Raw genomic sequence first — 26604 nt, 5'->3', positions numbered from 1 at the left:
CTACAAATGGCCAAGAAGATACATTATTTGTACTTCATAGCAAATCAACAGTACGAAATGAAATTAAGAATTTGACTGAAAGGCAGCAAATAGAGACGCCTTTAGAAGACAAAACAATCCCAAACCGAAGAACATTTCACTTATGCTGATGAGGATAAATTATCTTTATCTAATCTAGCAACGAGAAGTGAACCATCGCCTTAGAATTTAGAAGAGGATTCGAATCGTAATATTCGTACTACGACTACGTGGGTGCCAGAATAAAAAACTTCCTCTATGGCTATACGAGCACGAGTACGAACAACAATTGACCAGTTATCAAAACATGAAATGACCCTTTTTGAATGTAGATGAAGTAAGGCTACGGGTACAAACTTGGAGTTTACAATCACAAACGCTCAATTTTGAATAAGAAATGGTTTCTATAGTTGGAAAAACTGTGAGACAGGACTTGCCGCCAATTTTTTTGAGTTTACCCGCAGCAAAACTTGACAGCTGTTGCCATGAAATAAACACTTTTATATTATAGTATGTTTTTAATAGCATAAGACCTTTTTATGAGCATGTTTAATAGGTTGAGTACAAAGAGTTAAAGATCCCGCATTCTTGAGGATCCGCGGGATTGATATTTTGGAGCGGGATTAGTTAACCTTCAGGAAACCCTCGGGTAAACAAGAATTTCGATCCTCACTTAAATTTTCACAGTTCATGTTCTGGAATGTATATAATTCAAAAAACCGAATGAAGTAGTTCGTCTGTTCAAAGTTTTCAGAATTGCATGACATTTGGTACAAAACCGTGTGCTATATCTACCGCATTGATCTTCCTAGGTGATGGACAAGATCTTTGAATTTTGAAGGCAAAAAATCAAAGAAATATATTTTAAAAAATCAATTTTTTGTTAGACATAATCAGTCAGAATGTATGTATATTTGTGTGATGGAACAAATATTTTCATTGCTTCCTTGTCTGCCAAGAGGAGACCGGATTTTTTTGGGAGAGCCAAAGTTATGCGAAACTATAGTTTTGCTAATCTTTTAGCCTTAGTATGTCGAATTTTAGGAGGGGGGGTGGTCAGCAAAATTCTCGGGGACACCCGGCACACCCCCCTAGCGTCGCCACTGCGTGATATTAATTGCTGAATGAAAAAATAATAAACTATTATATTTTTGGCTTGTCGACAAGCCAAAAATTTTTAATTCATAATGGGCTGAAGGACGTAATGTAAAATTCATAACACCATTCAAGGAGGATAATATTGTGCATAAGTTGCCGGTAAACAATCTCAGTAGGTCTAGCGAAGTCAGAATAAAATAATTTAAATAGCGAAAATTAATAGGAGGAAATATAAAGAATTATAAATGGAGTATATAGATAATAGAACATGCATCCCGGTTTTCGCTCAGAACATTCCAAATTAAAAAAATTTCGTTAGTTTGAATTTCTAGCAAAACAACGCATTTACAAAAAAAATAGTTACAACAGAGCCGACAGTGTTGAGATTGTGTTTGTAGATATGAAACAGCTGTTTCAAGCTTCGTACAGAATCTTATGTTGATAATGTTGTCAGAACCAGAGCAAATCTAAGCAGAATATATAAATACTCGTGGCACCCACAACATGGCCACTTCCTAGTAGTGGCTAGGAGTATTCGATTGGATATTGGGAAATTTCATTTTTTTTAATTTTTTATTTTTTTTAATTTCATTCAGACTAAGGGATATCAACAGAATATAATCCCAAAACAATATCCACTACTTACTTCGAATTGAACAACGAAATAATAATACATCATGTACAGATAAGGGCTTAATCTAAACTACTTATTACCATGAAACATAATATAATTTGTGAAATTACATCTGATGAAAAATATTCCCTACTTTACTCCTGAATGAGGACAATGATACAGAAAATGGATCCAAATGAAAACAATACTCATTGAAAAGTTCACAAAACCTAGCGATGGGAGAGTTTCTGCCGACATTGGTTCGGAAACTTGAAACGGCCAACAATTGTCAGCTTCTAGTACAATAACAATAACAATAAAAAAAAAGGCCAAAATTGTCAAAAAAGTCTCAAAAAATAACAAAATTCATGAGTCAGACACCTGAAGAAATTAACTTGATCAAGTTGATAACGATTGTGGATGAGCTGGTGCCTGCAGACAAGAAGCATTGACGAAAATCACCATCAACGATATAGAAGATAAAGGAAACGTGATCATCGTCAATATCAAGGACTCCAGAAATTGTTTGTTATTAGTCAAGAAAAAACAATGGATATTTTCTGGATATTTACAAAAATTATACAAACTTACGTCAGAAGGAAACACCACATCGCCGGTTATTCATAAAGTACAGTTATGGAAAATGTACAATTCAATCGGTAGGAATAAATTTTATAGGAAAAATACCGTCCGAAATTACAGCTTATTTACACCTACAAAATCCAGAACTATACACAAGTCACAGTTTTAAGCGCTCCTCGGCTACTTTGCTTGCGAATTGTGAAGAAGGTATCAAAAATATCAAACGATTAGGAGGATGGAAGTAAACTTCTGTTGCTGAGGGATATTTGGAGGAATCCACAGATCAGAAAAAAGAAATGTCCAACAAAATTCTTAGTTTGAATGCTCCGTCCTCTTCGAACTGTAATTTAAAACTATTATTTTCTTCCAAGGCCGTAGCCAGGGAAGAGTCCGATGGGGGTCGTAAATTCTTCAACTATTCGTTGAAACAATGAGAAATGTTCTGCGCATAAAGATATACGGCTTGACGGAGATTTCTACTTGATTGCAATAAATCTTCTTTCAATTGATACATCCTTTTCAGTGACATATTTTGAAATAAAAATAAATGATTTCGCCATTTTTAAATTATCAATGATAGCACATGTATTGAAAATAAACAGTTCAGCAGAAAACTTCAGAATTTCATGTGAATGTTAAGGTCGTTCTGATGGAAAATGTTTTGTTGTAGAACAGAAATCTGTTATTAAAATCAGGCGTTTCCATTCCAAAGCTTACTCCCAAAGCAACTCCCAAGAGGGAAAGAGGTTCTGGCTCAGGTGAATTTTCTCTTCAAAACCATCAACCTTTCATTTGGAACATTTTGCCGTATGATATTTCCTTTTCGAGATTTTTACTGATTGAACTTCCGATATAAATTATATTATTGTACAATTATTGGTCGCAAACTCCACAATATTTTTCTAGAGGTCAAGTCAACGAACAAACGAACGAACAACGAATCTTTTGAATGAATGAATGAATTTTCTAAATATTGCTAGTATATTCATATTGTACTCGATCGAGTTCTTATTAATATTGTGTTATCTTCTGTCTGTTTTCTGACACTGAGAATTCATCTAGCAGTGTTTCCATCTGTCGGCTTTGCTATTCGGCGTCCTTTTTCTAATCCTATGCCACCATTCATACAACCCATTCAACGAAGGTGGTGTGACTCATCATTCCAACAAATCACATGCTGTTCTCATTGTTCCTATCTTTTAATGTTTCTTTTTCATGTGTTAGTGTTATACAGTATGTCGAATTTTCAAATGTTCTAAATATCGTAACTGACAATGAAACTGCAATACCCAGAAGGAGCTGTTTAAATTGAATTTTTTTTTTTGGTAAAACATAGACAAGGAGCAAATGATTCAATTTGGAGAACAAAATCGTGAAAGTTTTTTCATGAGAACAAGCTGTTCCAAAGTCGATGTTTAGTTGTTGTTAAAATGCCTAGAGCACGTGAACGTGGAATTTATCGCCAGTTAAATGAATTTGAAAGAGGTCTACAGAAGGCGGTGTTGTCATTTCGAAAAATAGCTAACCGTATGAACAGAAATATCTGGATTACTGTTATGAGATGTTGTATTGGTTTGATAATGCCCAAAATCCAAGGAGAGTAGGCGCCGGACGTCGAAGGGGTCCAAATGAAGTTCAAGATCGACATCTAAGACTTTAAACTTAGACACCGATTTGCGACAACTTGATCTTTGGCTGATGAGTGGTTAGGAGAACAAGGCCATCCTGTAACTGTCCGAACGGTTAACCGCCGGATAAGGTCTCTTGGACTGCAGCATTATCGACATCGATTTCAACTTGTGTTACCTCTGACGGTTGAGCATCGCCAGAAACGATTATAGTGGTGCAGAGAACGTCAACATTGGAATGTGGAATGGCATCAGGTCGTCTTTTATGATGAATCTTGATTCTCCTTGGGTGCACATGATGGCCGAAGAAGGGTGAGACGACGTCAGGAAGAAAAAAGTGAACATAAGTTTGATGTTGAGCGTCATGTACACCGGTTATGATATGGGGCGCTATTGCACATGCAAGTGGGTCACCTTTAGTCTTTATTCGAAGAACATGACAGCGCTGCGTAACCTTCAAGAAATAATGGAGCCATATGTTTCTCCCTTACCTTAACCGGCTCGAGAATCCAATATTTCAGTAAGATAATGCCTGACCTCATGTTGCCGGAGTTGGTTTAAACTTTCGATCTTTCGCCCATAGGCCATGTACATGAAGTACAGGTAGGTGGGATAGTATCCCTCAAGAAGAAATAGACCATCTTATTGCATCAATGCCAAGGCGTGATCGGGAGGGTATAGATAATCGCGGTGGACAAAACATTATTAACAAATTTATTAAAAAAATTGTAAACTCTTCGTTTTTATTCTCCAAATTTCAATCATTAACTACTTGTCATACCATAGATGTTTTACCAAAAAAAGTCTTAATGTAAACAGCTCCTTCTGGGTGTTGCAGTTTCTTTGTCAGTTAGTATAACAACTTTCTGATAACATATGAAGAGTTGAAGAGAGAAACATTGAACTAGTCGAATTTTAGAATAGTCAAATATTTATTCGATTAGTTGATTTTGTCTGCGCTGGTATACACTGTTGAAATATTCCTTATTATAGACGATGTCTCGAAACTAGTAAGTAATTGTTCACTAATGAGAAGGACCTATCTCGTGAAACCGAAAATATTTCAAGTTTGAAATCAACTATTTCGAAGATACAGGGTGCTTAACCTATCTATGCTGATAAAATACTTGTCCTAACTTATTATTTCTCAATCACATTTTGAACAACACTAAGAATTTACTCGATCGTGAATAGATAGAAAAGAAATTCCAGGTTCGTATAGAGAGCAATTGAATTATCTTCTTCAAGTTCGCACTCTAAATGCATTTCTGGAAATAAATTGATTGAGTTGAAGCCTACAAAGATATTTCTTATGATAACAATAATTTTAAAATTCGGCAGACTAAAGCGAAAACAGCTTTGATAAGGTATGAATTGAATTATGAAAAAATTATTATTTTGCAAATGATTTAATGACCCATAATCACGAAATTGAAAATATATGTATAGTTATTGCTGGATTGATGCTATACACGATATTTTTATCGCGAAGTCCTAGCAGATATTAGGTTCACAGAACTATTGTGTAATTTTTTTTTAGATATTCTTATGTTTTTTAATTCTGGTGATGCGATCAACACTAAATTGTTCGTAAAGCAATAGCTATTTAACATCTAAATCGGATGTTGCCAACTGAGGACGCTCTAGATCCGAACCTACCATGAAAAAATTTTTAGTTTTTCCCATTCGAGAGTTATTGTGCTGGACGGCCAGACAGTATTGAATTTGAACACGGATTCGAAAACAATGAATCTAACCATAAGACCATTTTCGGTTCAAAATTTGAAAATTACTGATTCAACCGAACGAACTCCATTCGGAGGAGCATTGAAAACTGGAATATTTCATTATCCAGATAGTGTACAGAGTGTGCCAGTTTCGATGTTTTATCACTACAACGTTTAAATCAGAGGAGATAGACAAAATCTGTTACCCATTTTCGTTACTATTTCCTGAGAAACTAACAAGAGTAGTATTCATTTTTAGCCACCTTCTTTTGTTTTCGAGTGATGAGCGAAAATTGACAAAGAAGCGATATCGAAAAAAATTCTCCGCTAATAGTGAGGATCGAGCTCTGAAATTATAACATTATACTTATACAGGCTGTTTTTCACGAAGAATCCAGTGGTATGCTCGTCTTTTTAGCAGGATTTTTAATTACGAAGCTATGACCCGAAGTTATGTTTTTTAAATGGAAACACTAGAATTCTGTGCCTTTTCTTGAAATTTATAATTTTTACTGATTTAAAAAATATACAACTTCTTGTGGTTTGTATCAGTATAATAGAAGAAAATGGTCAAAAACTTTTTTGTTCTAATAATCTCAATGTTCTCATTTAAAAAAACACAATTTTAGGGTCTTATATAGCTTCGTTATTAGAAACCTTGCTAAAGAGACGAACGACACAACTGCCTTTATAAGCTTATAATTTCAGAGCTCTATCATCAGTATTAGTGAAATTCGAACTCGAAAAGAAGAGAAGGGGGCAAAAATGAATACTATACTGGTTAGTTTCTCAGGAAAAGAGAACTAGAATGAGGTAACAAAATATGGTCTATCTACTTTGATTTAAAAATTGTAGTGATAAAACATCGAAATTTGCCCAGAGTATCTCTACGTATTATACGGTGTACAAACTTCGAAGCTCACTGATAGCATTTCGAAAACTAAAAGACTAAAAGAGCAGATCATAGATATCTTGATTCGTTCTCGAATTATAGGGCGTTTCTGAAAAATTACATTTTCAAATATTTCGCTATATCTGGATTTTCTTCGAGATATTCGAAAAATTCTAAAACTTTTTTCACTAATTTTTATGGTTTATATGTTAATCATAACAAAACAGGAAAATATGACACCCTCTATTCTTCTGTTCTCTTTTGATTATCATATAACAGAAAAATATAACACCCTATATTTTTATTTTCTGTTATGATTATCATATAGTAGGTAACAGAAACATATGACACCCTATATTTTTCTGTTCTCTGATGATCATTATATAAACCACAAAAATTAGTGAAAAAATATCTCGAACATAAACCAAGAATATTTGAAACAATTATTCTTCTGAAAAGCCCTGCAACTCGAGAACGTATTCCAATGGTCTGCTTTCTGATATATTATAATTTCGAAAAAAGAAATCGGGAGGTCCTCGATTTTTAATAGTTCTCGAGATGCTTTCAGTGAGCATCCTGGACACCCTGTACATGTTTTTGTGATTAACCAGTTGAAATGATCTTATATTCTTCGACAGTAGATAAAATTCTTCCACTCTTATTCTACAATGTTTATTAAGCAAACAAGATGAGGTGATGCAATATTCGGACAAAATTCGAAATTACCTTTTGGTTGATCTACCACGATGTTTCCTAAAAATTTGACAAGATAGGCAATATGGCCTTTCTGGAGGGTACCAGGCGGATGAATCCATTTACGCTCGCCATCAGTACCATTCGTGTTATTGGTTTTTATATTCAACTTATTTTGTGTGTTCTGAGCCCATTTCCTCAATGTGGACATTCTGCAACAAGAAAGATAATTGGGATTCTTGCCTGAAGATAAGTATAAAATACTTTCGAACAAGATGTAACTAATATAGCAAAATAAACTTCTATTCTAATATAAATGCTGTAAATTACATGGCATCCAACTCAAGAAGTGGAGCTAATTCTTTTATCGGATTCATTGAAAAAAAATCACAATCAGTGATCAGCGTTCAACTGATCTTGGTTATGAACTGTCGATCAACAGTGAACGACGTTGGTACAACTGAAATTTGTCATTGAACCACAGTCAACATTGAAGTGTTGGTGAACTTGAAATGTACAACTGGCCCTTACTGTCATGTGCTGCAAATATTCTACCCTCTGTGTGCAGTACCTGCACGTTATTATTTGTCGCAAGCCGACGCAAGCCATCCCAGTCCAGCCCCTAGCCGACTGCGTTCCAAATCGAAGCTTTCAGGTCAGCACCAGGGATTTTCCAAATTAAAAATCATTAAAAATTATTTAGGGAATAAAATGTCACAAGTCCATATAGTCTCTTATGGACTTGCAATATTATCCAGAAGAAAGAAGCAGATGAAGCAGCTGCTGCAATGGATAAATCAATTTTTATAAACAAATTTTCAGATAGGAAGGCTAGAAGAGATTTTCACTGTGTTTATATTATATACATGTTTTGGTTATATTCAATGATCATTTCCGAGGGATTTTGATAGTTTATTAATTTTTTGATCATATTTTATGTACTTTTCTAGTTATCTCAATTTGTTCGTTTGTTTTTTTTATATTTTATAAATTATTTCAAAGAATTATACGTTTGTTTTGAGATTTCAATATTATTTCTCCCAGTTTTCTGAGAAGTTGTTATTTATTCAAAGTGTTCGTAGGTGATTATAGCTCTTTATTAATTTTGTTGTGAAAATATGCGTTCTGCTTCTAGAACGCATATTTTCACAACAAAATTAATAAAGAGATTCACCTGAAAACAAGGGGCTTTGGTACAATTCTCGCGGGGGGGGGCATAAATCCTAAACACGCTACTGGGGCAGTGTTATCATTTGTCCGAAGAAGATTTAACAGGCACATTCGTTATATCCCTCATATCGAATATATTTTCTACAGTATTATCAAATAAAGTTTTACACATCCGTAACATAAATTTTCAAACTATTCGAGATGAGCAAGAGGTAGTCTTTTTCTTCGGAGGGGTATCGGTCATACTCCAGGGGGTTATACAAACCCCTTTCGGGCACCCCTCTGTATACAACATTGGTCGATTCGCTCACATCAATCTTGTCTCAGTTTCAGTCACCGTTCTGAATCAAAACCACCGTCGGCCAGTCTCAGAATTGCAGAGACATTCATATCTACCCGCCAGGTTATTTTGACTGTATTCAATCATTCTACATCAATTATTTAGAGTGCTTTAAGTATACTTAGCTGTTTGGTATGAATTTAAGGGTAAAACGAGCTGGCTATGAACATTCTTTTCTGATTAAGAGGAGCTAAAACAATAGAAGAAGAGAAAATGTATTCACGAGGCATGGAAAAAAGAGAAACAGAAGCAGAGTTTATCACGTTATATGAAGAATCGAACGACGATAAAACAAAATTTTTTCAGTATTTTGGAATTACCGAGATTTGTTTCAACATAGTGCATAGTAAACTAGAAAAGCATAAGCGCAAGTTACGAAAATACTTTCTTTTATTGAGCAGTCGTTATTTTGAAATCATGAGCTGAGTTGAGTAATATCATCTGTATAAGGTTGGAACTGATGAAAATAGAGTTGTGTTGCGTTTTCTTGTTCCTTTCAAACATATTAATGTTCAAATATACAATACCTAACTCGCATATTAATGCGAGTTAGGTATTTCGATTGGTTAATTCTAACTAGATACTGTAGTAGAAGAATTTGAAGTTGAAAAAAATTGAGAATGAACTACTGTTCAGCTGACTGCGGTGAGACTTATGACTGATTTGTGACTACACCGGCTCAGTGTAGACAGAGCCATTTAACTTTCGATGAAGAATATTCTTTCCTACTGATACTTCACGGAACTGACGGAACAGAAACGTGACGTGACTAATGTGTGAGAATCGACATAATCGAGTCACACGAAGGTGTAGCGTATTTACCGTTTACCGGCTTTCGCCGATTACGTTATTAACGAAAGACACTCACTTCATGTAGAAAACGGACTTTAGATTTTGAATATCTCTAATAGGAATCTGAAGCTCTGTTGAAAAATCTGATGAAAAGATTTTTTGGATCATTTATTGATGGAATTATTCAGATGAATGTAGACTATACGATTTTATTCATTTCGCTAAAAATTCGTCAATAATATTCGCTAATTGTAGTTTTAATTCTCCCCAACAATTCATGTAATTGTTGACTATTTTATCTATTCAATCATACTGTTGAACTTGCTTAAATCTGAACGTGAAAAGTTTCCAATTATTTTGATTGAACCCTTTAACTTATGGTTTAGAATTCCACCCATATGCATGATGTTTGTTAACATGATTTATGAGCTGATGATTTCAAACAATTTTGAAACAATGCTACCTCTCTACAATTCTGCAAAGGTCACAGGCTCACCTGTCAACAATCCATCGAGTAAAGTGGTTATTTCGAGACTTTCAACTGTTTATTCTCCCAGATGTACCACACAATACAACATCTGTATACATCTAAGCTAGATAATAATAATAAGCCAGAGAATTGAGGGAGCAAAACAATACTCAATAACTACTACGCTGACACATGTAATCAATAATTCAACAATGTAGTCAGTAATTCAAAAAGATAGTAAATAACTCAAGTACATTAAATAGAAATACATGCAATAGTGTAATCAATAACCAGTAATTGGTCCAACGAGGTGAATAGAATCAGGAAGACCTTAATAAGGGGCAGAAACTGCATTATCTAGATGCGTCGCGTGAGCTCAGGCGCATGCGCAGATGGTAGTAGAGAACTAAAACCATAACAAAAATAATCGGGATTACTATTGACACCACCGTTACACCAAAAAGTCACACAAATTAATCATATACCAGCTATTCAAAGCAAGAAAGTCGTTAATGGAATATCAATAACTAACGAAAGGTATTTATAGCTGGCCGGGATTTACACGATGTTCAACTAAACAGTTCAAGGGGATTAAATAATGCAATATCAGTAACTAATCAATTGAAAAAATAATGCAAGATCAATAACCAATCAATAATTAAATTCCACGATGTTTAACTAATCAGTTCAAGAAAATCAAATAATACATTATCAATTGCTAAGCAACAACTGAATTCCACGATGATGAACTAATCACTGTAAGAAACTCAATGATGAAATATCACAGCTGTTGATCTTGTAACTGACTTCGGAATTCCATGATGTTCAATGAACAGTGCAGGGAAATCAATAATGAAATATCACAACTGTCTGTATGCTCTTAAAACTGTATTTGGAATTTGCTCGAAGTTCAATAATACATTAAGTGCAAGAAATCAAACTATCTGGATCGTCCGGATCCAAATAGTTAAAATACTCAACCAAAACACAATATCGCCATCTACCTAACGAATGATCAGCTGAAGGGCTGTTCTGACAGTAAAAACATAAACTTACAAAAAAAAAAACACTTGACAATACCCGATCCAGACAAAAATACATCAGAATCTCATATATTTTTCCTTCCAAGAAATATACCAGGCGACAAGATCCGAAACCAAATTAAATTCGAAATAAAGTTGATATACCCAAGGGAATTTCGAAATCGATCTACTCGCTTTTCAGAAATTGCATATCTCAACTCTTCATCTATAGAACTTTTATAACGCTAGAAAAGCCAGTTTATTCTCAAAACGAATTTGCAAAATTTGAAATTTTTTTTTATTTTCTAACATGGTTAGAACGCGTGGTCCTTCAATTTTCTGAAAATTGGATCGAATAAAACAAAAAAAACCACTGGATGGATTCAATTGAAATTCTCTGGGATTTTTGTGGTGATATTGAACTGTAAAACGCACTCTCAACATTGATGGTTTTTTCGATTCAGCGCTCGATTATCCGAAAAGCCTCCAAAAGCCCTTTTTTATCAACTTTTCAAATAAATGTAGAGAACGAAGAAAATTTTTTTCCTTAAATACCATAGCTACTTCTTGTAGAGAATTTATTCAAGATTTCAAAACATCCCCTGAATTTTCTGTGCAATCATGATTGTTGAGATATTGATGGTTAAAGACAAAAAGGTCCTTTTCAATTAAAAGTTCTATATTTCAGAAAGAAGTGTTCGTATCGAAATCTTGAAAAGAGAATATTGAAGCTGAATTAACAAGTTATCTCATCCATATAGTGGTTAAGTTGGAAAAAAATTCCAAGTCTGTAGGCCAAAAATAAAAACTGAAAAAATTTCGTAGAAATTTTAGACACTGTATTCATTAGGATTGAGCGATACACGTTGCTTGAAAAATTTTTTCATCATGAGATCTCTAAACTATAAACTTCAAGCTTCAAAAATATTTTCTTCAAATTGAGATACTAAAATTTTTATCGAAAATACAGCCATTTGAAAAACCGCTAAAAATTTCGAAATTTATTTTGATCCTTTAATTTCTTCCCCTAGTTTATGTGTCTTGATATTATTTCTGGCTTTTACTTGCCTTCATATCAAAATCATTAATTTTTTTTTGCGGTGAATTTATAGAAGAAATCTAAACCCCTTCACCATAGGCCGAAGTGATTTTTGCCTTGAACTCAGGCTCCATATGTTGTTTTTATATTCTATATGATTTTGAAATCGGTTTCTAATCGTCTTCATATCGAACTCGATTCGCCTCCATCAAAGTGGTCTAAGAGGATTTTGTTTTCAAGGTAGACACCTCTTGTACCTCTTTAAAAATTTTTATGCATTTCTAGTTGGCTTTTCATCGTCATATTTTTTTTAAATTTTTGCCATTTATTCTAGCTGTTTTATGCGACCGAAAGGTTTTTCGTATTTTCTTAATGATATACACATTGTTTTGTATTTTTAACGTCCGACAATTATTTTTCAATTACACGAAACTTTTTCCATATCGCATTTCAGTCTGATAACCATTTTAAGAAGACCTCTGATCGTTCGTTTTGTATAGGACGTCGCTTGTTTCGGGACTCGGTGTAATCTTATAGATTGTGGAAGAGTGTCATAAATTAATTATAAACAAAAACTTTTGATAAGACCAAGTATCACCAAAATGGAAAAAACAAAGTCTTGAGAACTATAGTGACCAATTCAAAAACATTATTACGCTATCGCCAAGTCCAATATATTATACATGTTCCGTCTTCAGGTCTGTGTGTCACCTTCAATTCGATAGAGTACTCCGGATGCACGTGTTGTTCGTACCAGATGATAGCTGGTACGATTTCGCCAATGAGGTTTTGAAGTACATCATTATTTACTTACTTAACTTTCCGCACCATTGTCTTCAAGTTTCTTGTGTAAGATCAGTGACACGCGCTGATATCGTGAAATTATGATGTAAAATAATTGCTCAATCATTGAATATGCTATATTTAATGCAGCATTATCGAAAGTAGGATCTGTCATTGTTCCATACAGAGGACCACGCAGCGCATCAAAGGGAAATTGGCTTTCGGTGAATTTTCTTGAATATTTTTATAGGTTGTAGAACTCGTGATGTCCTCAAATGTCCTCATAGCATCCGCGCTCTAAATGATACCGTTTAGATAATACAGGGTGCTAAAAATAACTCTTCTAAAATTTCAAATAGCCATTGTGAAGAAACTTTTTCGAATATATAAAACAACTCGAGTATGAATCGATTGTTCACCCAGATTGAAATCCAATAAAAGAAAATTATTCCTGCACGCATAGTAGTACTTCATTCATTTTAAAATATTTTGTAGGATATCTATATCAATTGCTATTGGTGATGTTAAGATCTCCTGAATTAAACTGAAATAAATATCTTTTATCGTTGTATAAAGAAGTATTCCTTATACTATGCTGTTATGTATATATTTCCTATCAAATTGCATATTTTATATGCCTTGAATCGTTCAAGGTGAAAGTTCACTCGGCAGATTGGTAAATAAAAAATAAAATATACAGAGTCGATCAGAAAAAGGTATCCTTTACTGATACTTCGAAGTAATTAAGTTTGATTATATTTTTATTGAAACATTTTCACAAATATGTGTTCGAAACAAATCTAGTGAGAGTTCCTGAAGAATTTTCCAAACATATTTTGATTGATATGTATAAACCTATGTATATTGTTGTATATACTCCAAGTAGGTAGTAAAACGACTCGAGTTAAGGTTGAAGAATCTCGAGAAATAACAGAAAATAAAATGAAATCATTGAATCATATTTCATTTTTAAAAAAATGTTTTGCACTTATACATGATTGGTAATTGAAACTTCCTGTATATGGAGAGTAATAATTATTCAACAGCCTGCTGTGATATTTCGCTATCGTATTCGATTAAGATTTAATAATATTTCAAGATTCAATATATTTCATATACTTGAAATATTATTAAATCTATAATATTTCTATAATTCTTTATAGAAATTGCTCCCTATTGTTAATATGTTTCGCATAGATCTCTTGTTAAAGCGCTCCCCATAATAAACAATACAACTTATACAAGGGAGTCAGATCAGGGGATTCCGGGATCGAGGAGGACAAGCCACATGTCCACTTCTGCCAATCCATCTGTTTTCATTGTTTACAAAAGTCAAATTTCGCGCAGGAGCTCCTGCGCTCCATCATGTCACAACCCCAATGTTTCCATTGTAATATTTTATAACAAACCAGGCAAAGTATGTTCCAAATTCTCAAGATTTCTGCAGTCAATCTTTTTCCAATAATATTAGGGCCAATTAAACTATTGTTGTAGATACCACACCAAACATTCATCGAGAATCTAACATGGGAATTTTTTGAATTACTGATCTTGGATTATCCTGAGCACATACGTGAAAATTAGGTACAGGAGTTGTTGGTTCCATCCCCAATGAATTGCGAACTTCAAATTTCTACATAATTCTACCCATAAGTTCAAGATTTATTGAACAATGAAATTTCACTGATAGGGAAATGTTGATTGATGAACCTGTAGATACCAAGCAGAGATTAAGAATTTTTATAATGAATTAATTTTTTGTGGTTACGAAAACGAAAAAAGTCGTAATGTTCTCGTACAAGGTGATCCAATATTTACGAACATAGTCTAAAATTGGTATCCGTTTGTCGTATTCCTCTCGGGACACCCTGCATATAATTCATATGATTGAGTTGAATACTTGTGAACTTTACCTGCTTAAATAGATTCATTGTCCCAAATATAATACAAGACGACCGAGTTACGATTAGTAGAGCAACTTATAGAGCTCTGCCACTGAGATACAAGTGCGTGAGCTTATTATAATGAAAACGAAGAAATAAAAAATACATAAGTTATGTAGCAGTCGTAGCTTGAACAATATAAGGGAGAAGTAACAAGTTATACATAAATCTAAATAATGAGATAAACAAAACTATCTTTTTAAGACTTATCTCGGATCGTTGTTTATATTCTGAATATTTTGATTTCCGAAAGGTCGTTGTTTTACAATGTTTATATCCGTTGTTGTTAACATCTGATACCCGGTCTTCACCTATGTTTTTGTTGATAGGTAATCAGGTTTTTTTCGGCGAGTTCGCTGATATGAATCTTCCCCTCTTAGGTCAAGACGTCTTCATCTTAAGGAGTTGTGGCTAATTTGAGGTACTAAAATATCAGAATACTAAGACCATTTTAGTTGTTCAACACAATGTTTCGTGTCTTCATCTTGACATCTTCAATGTTTATTTAAAGTACATTGTGAGTGAAGTACTCTACGTATTTCCAAAAATCATATTGTTGATTATGATATTCTGCTGTTTGTTGGACGATATATAGAAGCGAATAATCTTCATCAAGCAGGTCACAAATCTTGTGACTTATGTTAGCGAGATCATCTCTCGGTTTATCTTCAATTTCCGAAAAATTTTCTGTAAGAGAGAAAGCATGATTCGTTGATCAATAACAATAAGTGTAAAAAACTTATTTCAATTCAATTTATATAGAAGTAAAAATAAAATTTGTGGAAATGATTCAATACCTCAACTTGTCCTTAGTTCTCTATGAAAAATCCACTACTAATTTCCTTTAATAGCTGCCCCTGGTTGTCCCGTGAGGAGAAGATTTCCCTTAATCTTTTGAGGTTTCTAGTAAGTGCGTTTGCTTCTTGGTGTAATTTTTCTCTCACACCATTAATGAAAAATCTACTACTAATTTCCTTTAATAGCTGCCCCTGGTTGTCCCGTGAGGAGAAGATTTCCCTTAATCTTTTGAGGTTTCTAGTAAGTGCGTTTGCTTCTTGGTGTAATTTTTCTCCCACACCATTAATTTAATTGTTATTCTCTAACAAATAGTAACTGTAGAGCAAAAAAAATATCGGACTGGCAGAAATCTATGACGAATTTCATTTTCAAAATCATATATTGTAATTTATGGAATAAAGGTATAACTTACTTACTTACTCAGGTACTTATATTATCCTGGGATACAAAATTAAAATCTATAAGTGTTCTTTGTCAAGCCAACAGCATTCTTATCAGGTTATGGCCCAAAGAAAAAGTATAGACGAAAATTAAAAATTACTCGTAACAGAATCAAGTGGTTTTCCGAGTTGAGACAAAGAAAAAATGAATAATAAACTGAGTTGTTAAGAAGATACAGACGTCAGTCATAGTAGAAGGACAAGGTCCTTTCGACATCGTTACTGGTGTGAAAGTAAAACCCACAATGATATGAATGCATGGAACGCTCAAGAACTGTTAGTGATCAGGATGGAAGAAGGATTTTCAACATATATTTCGTCTTATGAAATCCCAAATAAAATGTGGTCAAAGCGAAATCCGCATATGAAAAACAATCAGTGATCAGCGTTCACCCACTACAACAAAGGTTCATTCTCATGTATTTTCAAGGTGACTCAGTTTCTCCATATGTTCTTCAAATTGAAGAACTAAAGAACAAATTGAAGCAAGCAGGTGGAAAATCATCAGACAATATGATAATTATAAATATTTTGATGTCCTTTCCCGAGATATACAAACATTCTGACATCTGCATGAGAATCGATACCAGTTGATATTCAAGCTGGAGAAGTTAACTTCAAGGCTGATGATTTTCCATGAAAAAGATGCAACATTGGTAACAAATGTCAGTAAATCAGAAAGTTATGTAAATACTATAACTATTGAAGTACTAACTGAAGACAGGACATAATGCAAGCAATTGTTTTAAGAGAAACTCCGAAGATAACACAATCAACTGTACAGGGTGTTTCACGTAAGCGGGTCACTGGATTTTGCGGCTTATCCTTTGAGCAATATTAAGAAGTGACCAATCACAATGATAGTATTTTTCACGGGCTATCCAAATATGTTATCGGAAAACAATCGAACCAAGTCATGAGAAATGAGGATGAAAACTTAAAAATTTGACAATCAATTATAGAACCATACCTAGAGAACATGAATATATTTTCCGAGTATGGAATCTGAATTTCCTCAAGTCAAATTTGAATGGAACAGCTTGAAATAAATATAAAACTACCACTTTATTTACATATTCGGATTCAGAATCGATTGATCATTCAGAAAATATGAAAAAATATTAGGAAGTATATTTTGCAGAAAAAAATTTCCGTTTTCCTGAAAACAGAAAGTTCAAATGACGAAACAATTTGTGAGAAATTATCTATAGACCTTTTTATTTTGAAAACCAGTCAAATTTGCAAAAAAAAATTTTTCTGAAAAATTGTTTTTCCTCGATAATTTTACATACCTTGATTCAATAGTTTTTCCAATAACATATTTGGATAGCCCGTGAAAAATACTATCATATTGATGGGTCACTTTTCAATATCGCTTGAAGGATAAGCCACAAAATCCAGTTACCCGCTCACGTGAAACACCCAGTAAGTACTATTGCTGTTATTACAACATGGTTTTACAACATTTTAAATAATCTGTTTCATGAAAAATAAATTGAAACATTCTTATAAAATTCATGGCTTGAGCAGATAGAATGAAAATTCTCAGAACAGACAATGGTATGGAATTTATAAATGAAGAAATGGAAGAATAGATACGAGAAATCTGCATTCAATGATACTCACAACACACGGGAGACCTGAATGTATAATAAGAATATTTGAGGAAGTAGCATATCAGTATCAATTATGATTTTATGGATGTACAGGACTATTATTATGATAAAAATATTAGGCAGAAGCATTCTATTCTACAGCCTATACTTCAAAACGTGGATACAGGTAAAAGTTTCCACAGAAAAATAGGATTGAATTTAATAGAGATGTGATATTATTAACAGACAATGAACCGGATCAAGATATTTTATCTGGTGGCAATGAAAACGTTTTTGTTCGATGCGAATAACTTGGAGAGAATGAAAATCGTATAGAACAAAAAAGCAATAAAAATCATGAAGCAGTTTATAAACATGATTATAATATGGATTCAGAAAAAATTCCTATGAATGATACTCTACTATATCCAAGGTATGACTTCAGACAGAACAGAAGAAAATCCAGAAGAATTCAGGACTACATACTATACAAAAAATCCAGAGATATCAAGATAGAAAGTAAATGGTTGTTCAAACGAAAAAGCCAATACTACAAAATTCAAATAAATGCTGCTAGCCAGAGACTTTCAACATTAGAGTGAGTTCATCTTTGCACCTGGTGCAAAATTATATTCAATCAAATTTTTATTGATATTATGTAATAATTTTAAAATACCTAAAATTAAGATATATGTACCTATGTATAGCACATGGGTATCTTAATGGAGATCTTGAAGGGGGTGTTTATATTTTTCATCCTGAAAGTTTAAATCAAGAAACTATTTATAAATCAAAATAACCATTATTGGGATTGAGAACTTCACCGAAAAGTTGGAATGAAAAATTCTACAATATTATTATTTCTTTATTTCACATCAATATTGTTTAGGTATATAACGAAGTAACAAATTTTAGAAGATCTTTTATCACATGTTGATGTTGTTCTGCTCGCAGGAATATTAGTTATATTAATAAAAGTACTAATTTCGAAAAATTTCAAAATGTATGATATCGGAATAATCTCTAGGTTTTTAAATAAATATATAAAAAAACACATGGTTTTTAGGCGATATCTTGAGAAAGGAATATTATCTATAAATCAATCCCATTATCTTAGAAGATTGTTAAAGTTCATGTTAGGTTGTAACCCCCTCAAAAACTCCAATGGCATCATTTCAATTACGATTGATAGGAAGTGAATCTGAAAATTCAGAATAAGAACATGAATGCAAAGCTGTCATAGGATCTGTTTGTACATACGCTATATTATGCACAAAAACTGATTTAAGCATTTCTATAAGTATATTAAGTAGATATCAAACTTGCGCTAGCTAAAATCTTTGAAAAGCTATTAAGAGGGTATTGACGAGTATTTAGGGAACTCTTGATTTCAAGCTTGTTTTGAGCAATATTACTGAGAGGTTTGCTTATTCCTACTGATCAGATTTTAATACATACCTACCGTAAATCAACTACTGGCCATATTATTGGCTTAAATTAAAAAAATATTCGAAAATTCTATTTTTTGGAGGTCACAAAACAATCAAAAGTAGCCTCGCAATCAACCGAGGTGGAACACCAGTAGTTAAGGTAGTAAATGTAGAATAATAAGAAAGAATTGTTGTTCAAATAAATAAATCAATTTAAATAAATTTTAAGCGATCGAAAAATAAATGTATCTATATCATTTCTTTCCCAAAATTTCATCACAATTGTAATTTGATTTACTGGAGAAGAATCTTTTGGTTTAATAGATAATTTTTTTTTCCTTCTTAAATTCAATATGAGAATATTAAAATTCATAAAATGCAATCAATCTTGTTTGATCTTGATTTCAAATCTTATTCAAAACTGTGAATGGAATCACCACTGAATTCCACTTTCTTCTATTTCTAATGCATCTCCTACATATGTCGAATTTTTGTAACACGGATATGATTCGATAAGAAAAAACCCATGATTTTTTCAAATATAAATATCGGAGGAATTTCTTTTGAACAATCTCAATTTTATCAATAGGTATTATTGATTGTCATTGGCATCCAAACATTCCAAACCAGTTCTGTCGGAATGAACCCAAAACTTTATACGGTTCGTCAGTAATTCAAACTGATTAAATTTCAAATTTTGTTAAAACATTACACCCAAGCCAAGTAATACCATAAAACATTTGCCTCAAGTTCAATGACTTTCGAATCAATGTCATAATTGAAATGTACTTGATTAGTGTTTCTAGTGAAGCTGATAACATTATATTAATGTTTGATAGACTTCGACAATTATTCATAGCCATTGCAGTGATAATTGATGTACATTTCCAATTGGCACTGCTATTTTAATAAATAAGTTAGCAAGACAAATCCCTACAAAAAAAAATTCACAAGTGCTTTCTTTCATGGCTAATTATTGATGATTATTGAAATAGATTTCATTGATTTCTGCGCCATTGGCTCTACTAATTTTATAAGTTTTTCCTACAGTAGGTACATTATTTTCGCTCTTGGAACACTATTAGATATATAGATAAAATCGAATAGAGATGGTATGGATCGAATAGAAGCACCCGTCTAATTGGAATCGTTTCGAATTGGTATTCTGTAACTAAACTGGAACCTTAGAATATAGATGAAAGACACGGAAAGTAAACATTTGTGCTCGATCCCGAATACAAGAGAGATGGAAGTTTAGTGTCGCCAATCACAATCGAGCTAGCCGATTGTGTGTGTGAGCCATAGGCGTGGAGAATCCTGATTTGATTGTTGAATGCTTTATCAGGAATCCATTTTTCATTACTTCACAATAGCTAAATCATTAAACTGAGAAAAACATTGACCCTTTTGAAACACGAAAGAATTTTCATGAATAAATCACATTGTATACTATTTTTGAGCATTTGATAATTTCGAAATTAATCAAATTATATTACGCTACTGCTGTAGTGTCCAGTCAGACAAGGAGTGACGAATTTTGGCATCAAAACAAATGCATCAGTTACAAGGTGATTTCCATATCAATGTCAAACATCAAAGTATAGAACAAATAGAAAGTATAATAAGTTATTGTGTCCTCCACAGTTGAACAAAAGAAAAGGTTTCTTTTAGTAGGAATAAGGACAACAACAATGTTTCTTAGGCCTGAGGAAGCAGATGAAAACCTGCGAAACGTCGCAAAATATAATTTTAGAAAGTTCTTTAGTGGTTGTCCTTATGCCTACTGAAATAACCCTTTATTTTGTTAATAAAAAGAATTTCATCAGCTGTGAGGCTGATGTATTCTCAACTTTACGCTGTTTTAGCTTCTGATGTATCAAATGCGGCGTTTTTGCTTCCCTTAATGATGACTTCTCAACTTTAAGGCCTATTTCATTCCACTTTAAAATATATTTGATATAGTTATTTCATATAATTAATAAAAATAATAATAATATAATATAATTAATAGTTTATATTTATACTTCGTAGATCTAATCTATACTTCTTAGGGAGATAGAAAACAAGAAAACCAATCTACAGAGCCAAAAAACTAAAAATCGCCAGAACTGATTTTACGACCTTGTGCAGTCTACGGCAGTATGGATATCTATTATGAATTACATTTGGCGATAGAAGAGGAATTGGATGCATAATACCAAATTTGGACGCGATAAAAGTGAAACTATCCGATTTGTCAGATAACTATCTGATTCGTTCGTTCGTTCTATTCGAATTACAGAATAGGGCTGAATATAGGAGGAAGCACATCATGGTAATATTCAATCATGTTATTTGGGACTATCATATCTATTGATCTCAATGTGAATGGTGGGTTGCTATATTCAATAGAACTAGAATGAAAGAAAACGGTAATTTATATTTCAAGGTCTTAGAAATAATAGATAGATAATATACCATTAATTCTTTTCATCATTATATAACAAGTTCTTGATTTCTAAGTGGAATAAACGTTGTAATTCAGACATTTTGCTGATCAAAATTCATCGTATTTTCAAGGTTATGTAATTCGTATTTTGCCTCTCAGTAGAGAGAATATTGTCTTAGTATCCTCATTCCGAGTTGATTAGCTGTTTGAATCCCAGCTATAGATTAGCTAGAGTCCAATCAGTGGAATGTGCAAGAATGTGCAGAAATGGTGAACTCTACTTCAAATTAATATTAAATTGTTAGGTATTGACGTTCTTATATAATATGTGGAGTGTGGACTATTCTCAAGAAGTTCATTTAAGAACATCATTCATTTGTTTTTAGATTTCACTATTAACACGATTCCATCTCATAATTATTATGAGTTCTTTCAAATCTGGAATAAATATATTGAATTCATTGTTCTTGAATGAGAATTTCTATCTAAAAATACTACGGCCCCAAATTAAGCAAACAAATGAGAAGTCAAAAACTACTAAAATTTTGAATCCAGCCCAATATTATTATCACTGTTTCGGCGCTGGTTCCCTGGGCACAGCTCTATCAATATGTCACGATATCTGCATTTTTCGAATTTTTAGCTGGGAATGCTCTCAAACGATAGGGTTTGACTCACTGATGACGATCTGTAGTCAAATCCATGACATAAGAGCAATTTCACAAAAAAGTGATACCATTACAATAGACCGAGAGCCTATAATCGTAACGTAAGTACTTACTTAGGTTTTTCCATAACAGATTTCTAGAAAACCGAAGTTCAGTCTATTTTACTCATGAATTAGCCTGAGCTTCATACATTTCAACAAGCGAAAATACCCATCCACGTCTATTAGATTCACAAAGTTAAATCTTTTTTTTTTGGAGTGGGTGATTAAGTTTGAAAGTTGTGAATTTCATCCCAACACAATCACAATTCATAATATTATTCTTCCTCGAATTCTTCCCATGAATAAGCCTCAACAACATACGTTTCAAATGCAAAAATCCACATTTATCTTGGGAATTTATGATTTTTCGATATTCATTGGAATTCAGACCCAACAAAATCAGAGATTACTTTTTGAGCGTTCGATCTCCGAACATATTTCTTTATCGTTTCGTTACAATGTTTATAATTTTTGAATTTTCAGCCGGAAATGGTCTCAAACGATAGGATTCCACTCACTGATGATGAATCCTCAAATTCGAATCCTGAATACCGTAGTGGAGTCCGTTAATGGACAGAAACCAACTAGGGGTTCTGTACTCGTAAATATGGCAATTCGATACTTTATTTTCCTGTAAATTTCTTACAAACTGCACCTTCGATGAAAAAGAAAATATCTATTTGGATAAAAAATTTCAATTTCAAGCCTCGTCCAAAATTTCATGTCGCCCCATCAGAACGTGATACACATGATGAATCAAAAAGCTTGCACGGTCCATATAGCTATTGGAAATTTCGGTCTAAAAGAATGAATGAGAGATTAAGAATTTTGGCGGAATCGTCTATACTCAGCGCGTTAGCTAAAATTTTTCTTGTCTCTTTAGGCAGATCCTAGAGTCACTCTTTTTTTCTAATTAGGAATTTCCAACTTTTATATCATATTCCGAATAACTTTGTCCTATTTCATCTATGTTACTTTTTGACACATGCCACATTTTTCATCGAATTTCATTCTTTTGGTATATTAAAAACCGTTCGAGATGAATATATGATTTTTTTCATTGAATTCCCGAAAAGTTTTCAAGTCTTCTTCAGTTTCATCCTGCGACTTTTCCAAAATAATCACAAAAATATGTCAATAAGTCCATTTATTCAAATAGCATGCCCTGAACTTTTTTGTCTGTTGGATACTCTTATATTATTTTTCGACATGTTGTGACTAAAATGAATATTTTTCAAAATGCTCTGCAATTAATGTTTTCTTCGGAGCCTGACGCTATACCTACGGTCCAGCCACACAGTGTCAAAGGAATAATAAATTATTTAACTGTTTATAATACCAAAGAATTATATTATGATAATATCTACTATATCTATACAGAATCAACCTCGGGATCAACCAAGACAAAAAAATCATCAAAATATTTGGCACAATTCCTTTTGACAAAGTGACATACATGAACGAACAGAAATATATTCCTGCGTAAATTCTTGATGCCAACAATGAATTTCTTTTAGTTTTCTGATGGATAATTCATGATGACACTAAATTTGTAACTATTGTGGAAACAAATTACAAAAAAAAATGAAAATGTATATTGAAAGTAGAAATATGAAATAGAACAGCACCTAAATTCAAAGATATACATATATTGAAATTATACGAAAATTATGATGAAACATATGATCCATGAATATTGACTTTTTCAATGAAAATATGCGATCTTTCAAAGTCCTTGATAGAATTCAGAATATGTTTCTTTTAGTTAACGTATTCCTTCATATTATTTCATTTTCCTTGACTACTATGTGAGTGGAAAGTATACCCTATGCTCCGGACACAACATAACATTTCAAAAACTATTCATTATAGACACAGCATTTCTTCAGAAACAATTGAGTCATTTTCGAAAAATCGTGGAATATTTCGGACCTCGTATCAGTTGTTTCGGACCACACATGTTAAGCAATCCGTGGAACTGCAGAAGAATTGAAATCCCATCGGGAATTCAATAAAAAAATTCATACATTTTCCCTAGTTTAACCATCAAAAGTATGAAAAAGGTCGAAAAAAATCCCTACGTCAAGAAGTAACGCAGAATATAATAAGTGAGATATTTCGAAATCAGGACTTCCTAAATATTCAGAATATGATATTTGAATTATGAGTTATCGTTTGAAAAAACAGGGTGGTATTGTAGATCCAGTATATGAAGAGGGATTTTCGTCAAAATGTTAAAATTCCTCTTGGACCAAAATTTCCAAGAGATATCAACCGATCGAGCACTCTTAACTCCGCCTGTATACAATAACCATTATTTCAAGCATCGTGCATAATTTCGTGTGGATATCGTTATTAGAACAATAAAAATTTGTATGAAAGAACTAATATTTCAGTGACAGTGATACGATCGTGTTGAAATTTTGCATGTATATAGAATAACAATGCCAAGCTTTGTGTAAAATTTCGTGTTTATAGCATCATCGAAAATATTACAAAATTCAATTTAGAATATCGAAAAAATGAGATAACCACTGACCTAGAGTCAGTTAGTCAGGATCTTTTGAGCGCTCCTTCATTATTAAGCCAATTGAAGACCACATTTACCTAATACAGTTCTTTTAACTTGTATGAAATTTTCCGAATAAACATCTATCTATCTATCTACAGTTCTGTTGTCTCCAATTGGGGAATAAATGAAATAGCGCTCAAAGGCTTCCGACTTCATGTCAGTGCTTTCCTATTTTTTCTTGCAGCGTCCAAAGTAGAAGCATATTTGCCAACAAAATTGACCTATTCTCGTGTTTTGTCACGAAGTTATAATTTTACTTCGAAATTAGTCTTTCCCTGACGACTCAGAGAACACTCAGATAAGCGTTGAAATGCATGGCTTGAATTTATGAACGGCAATTTCTATTCATTTTAGTTGCTTCTTTCTATTCAAAATCTTTATTTCAATGAATAAATTCACCTGCAAAAACATATTTAACCTTTCGCTATAAATTGATGTGAGGGTATTTTTATTCTCAATGGAATACTATTTCTTCTCTCTGATTGATCCCGATTTTCATATTTTTACTAGGTAATTAATTTATCATATAATTCGTTAATTATAATTTTGCCTTGTTCTCATTACATTTTTGTTAGATATCTCTGACAAAATAATTATGATTATATCAAAATTCTATTATTATGCTTTGAGTTGATTTCTATATTTATGTTGATCTTTGTTTTCTTCAGACGATCATTCATAAAAAATCCAAAATAATCTGATAGTGAAATATCAAAAAACTAATTGGTTGAGGAAAATGACAGCATATTATCCGCAAAATATTGTCAAAGATTCTCGATAGGTATTTGACCATTACAAAATGAACAGAAAATATATAACGAATGAAGAATCTCACCTGGCAAGAATGAGAAGAAAATTGATGTATTGGTATTCCAAATATATTTATTTTACCAAAGCAAGCTAACTCCGTTAACGATATTCACAAAAAGAAGTAGGTAACTCTGTTACACCGATAAAATTCTCAAGTACACTGGTGCACTAATTTTTTTGCATTATGTTCCTAATCGTGGTAATGTATAAGCGCAATTGAAAGGTGCAGTCTAATCGAAAATTCTAGCTCACAACTTCACATCCGCTCTCAGATAAAACAGGTCTGTAACTGTGGTCCCACCAGTTGTAAAACAAAACCTTTCAAGACGATCACAGGAAAGGTGAGGATATACCGTTAATTGGTCGTGTAGTAGAAAACTCAAAAGGTTCTCTATTGCATTAATGTTTGCCTAACACGATTATGTCTTGTCTGTTTTGTATTTCGAGAATCATACTAGAGTAGGGTGCGCCATCTGTGAACAAGCAATCTAAGGCAACCGGAGTGGTGTGGTGACCTAAAGGCGAGTGGAAACGCCACGGTATAGCGACAAAGTAGTTTAGAAGTGGTTTAAAATGTTTTCCTCCGAAAAAGATGTACTCTCATATTCAAAAATTGTGAATGAATATATTGAACAAATACGCGTAGAGTATTCAATGGGAGATTATCAAGAGGTCGAAAATATCTTGAATGTTGTCTTCCAAATTTAGAATTCTTCATACCCCAATTTTTCTCAATGTCAATAGAGTGGATCATATTATTGTTCAAGCAATATGCTTATTGGATAATTTCATTGAGAGAGAAGAAGTTGTATTTACGTACCCCAAAGAAGAAAAAGAGAAAGATTATGACATAGACATAGGAAAAAAAGAAGAAGAAGAACCCAGTGACGCACCCAGACATAAGCCTTGGGGGGGGGGGGGTGATGAAGAAAAAAAATTTTTTTATTTTCCTTCTTTTGAAGAAGTACTCCAAAGAAGTTTGCCTACTCATAATAAGATTGTGATATATAAGG

General features: G+C 33.0%; 1 protein-coding gene across 1 annotated transcript in view; it reads right to left on the bottom strand.

Moving 5' to 3' along the window:
- LOC123670814 (PTB domain-containing engulfment adapter protein 1) overlaps positions 1-25898 on the bottom strand; it is a 39074-nt gene extending 13176 nt beyond the window's left edge. The window contains exons 1-2 of the mRNA XM_045604376.1: positions 25617-25898; positions 7285-7463 (exon numbers count right to left, since the gene is read on the bottom strand). Coding sequence (XP_045460332.1) covers positions 7285-7462 — 178 coding nt within the window. The 5' untranslated portion in view covers position 7463; positions 25617-25898. The remainder of the gene's footprint in view (positions 1-7284; positions 7464-25616) is intronic.
- Positions 25899-26604: the final 706 nt, after the last annotated feature.

Source organism: Harmonia axyridis, chromosome 1 (genome assembly GCF_914767665.1).
Source record: "Harmonia axyridis chromosome 1, icHarAxyr1.1, whole genome shotgun sequence".
NCBI lineage: Eukaryota > Metazoa > Arthropoda > Insecta > Coleoptera > Coccinellidae > Harmonia > Harmonia axyridis.
The sequence above is the reverse complement of the archived record's forward strand: the minus strand, read 5'-3'. Positions and strand labels throughout refer to the sequence as shown.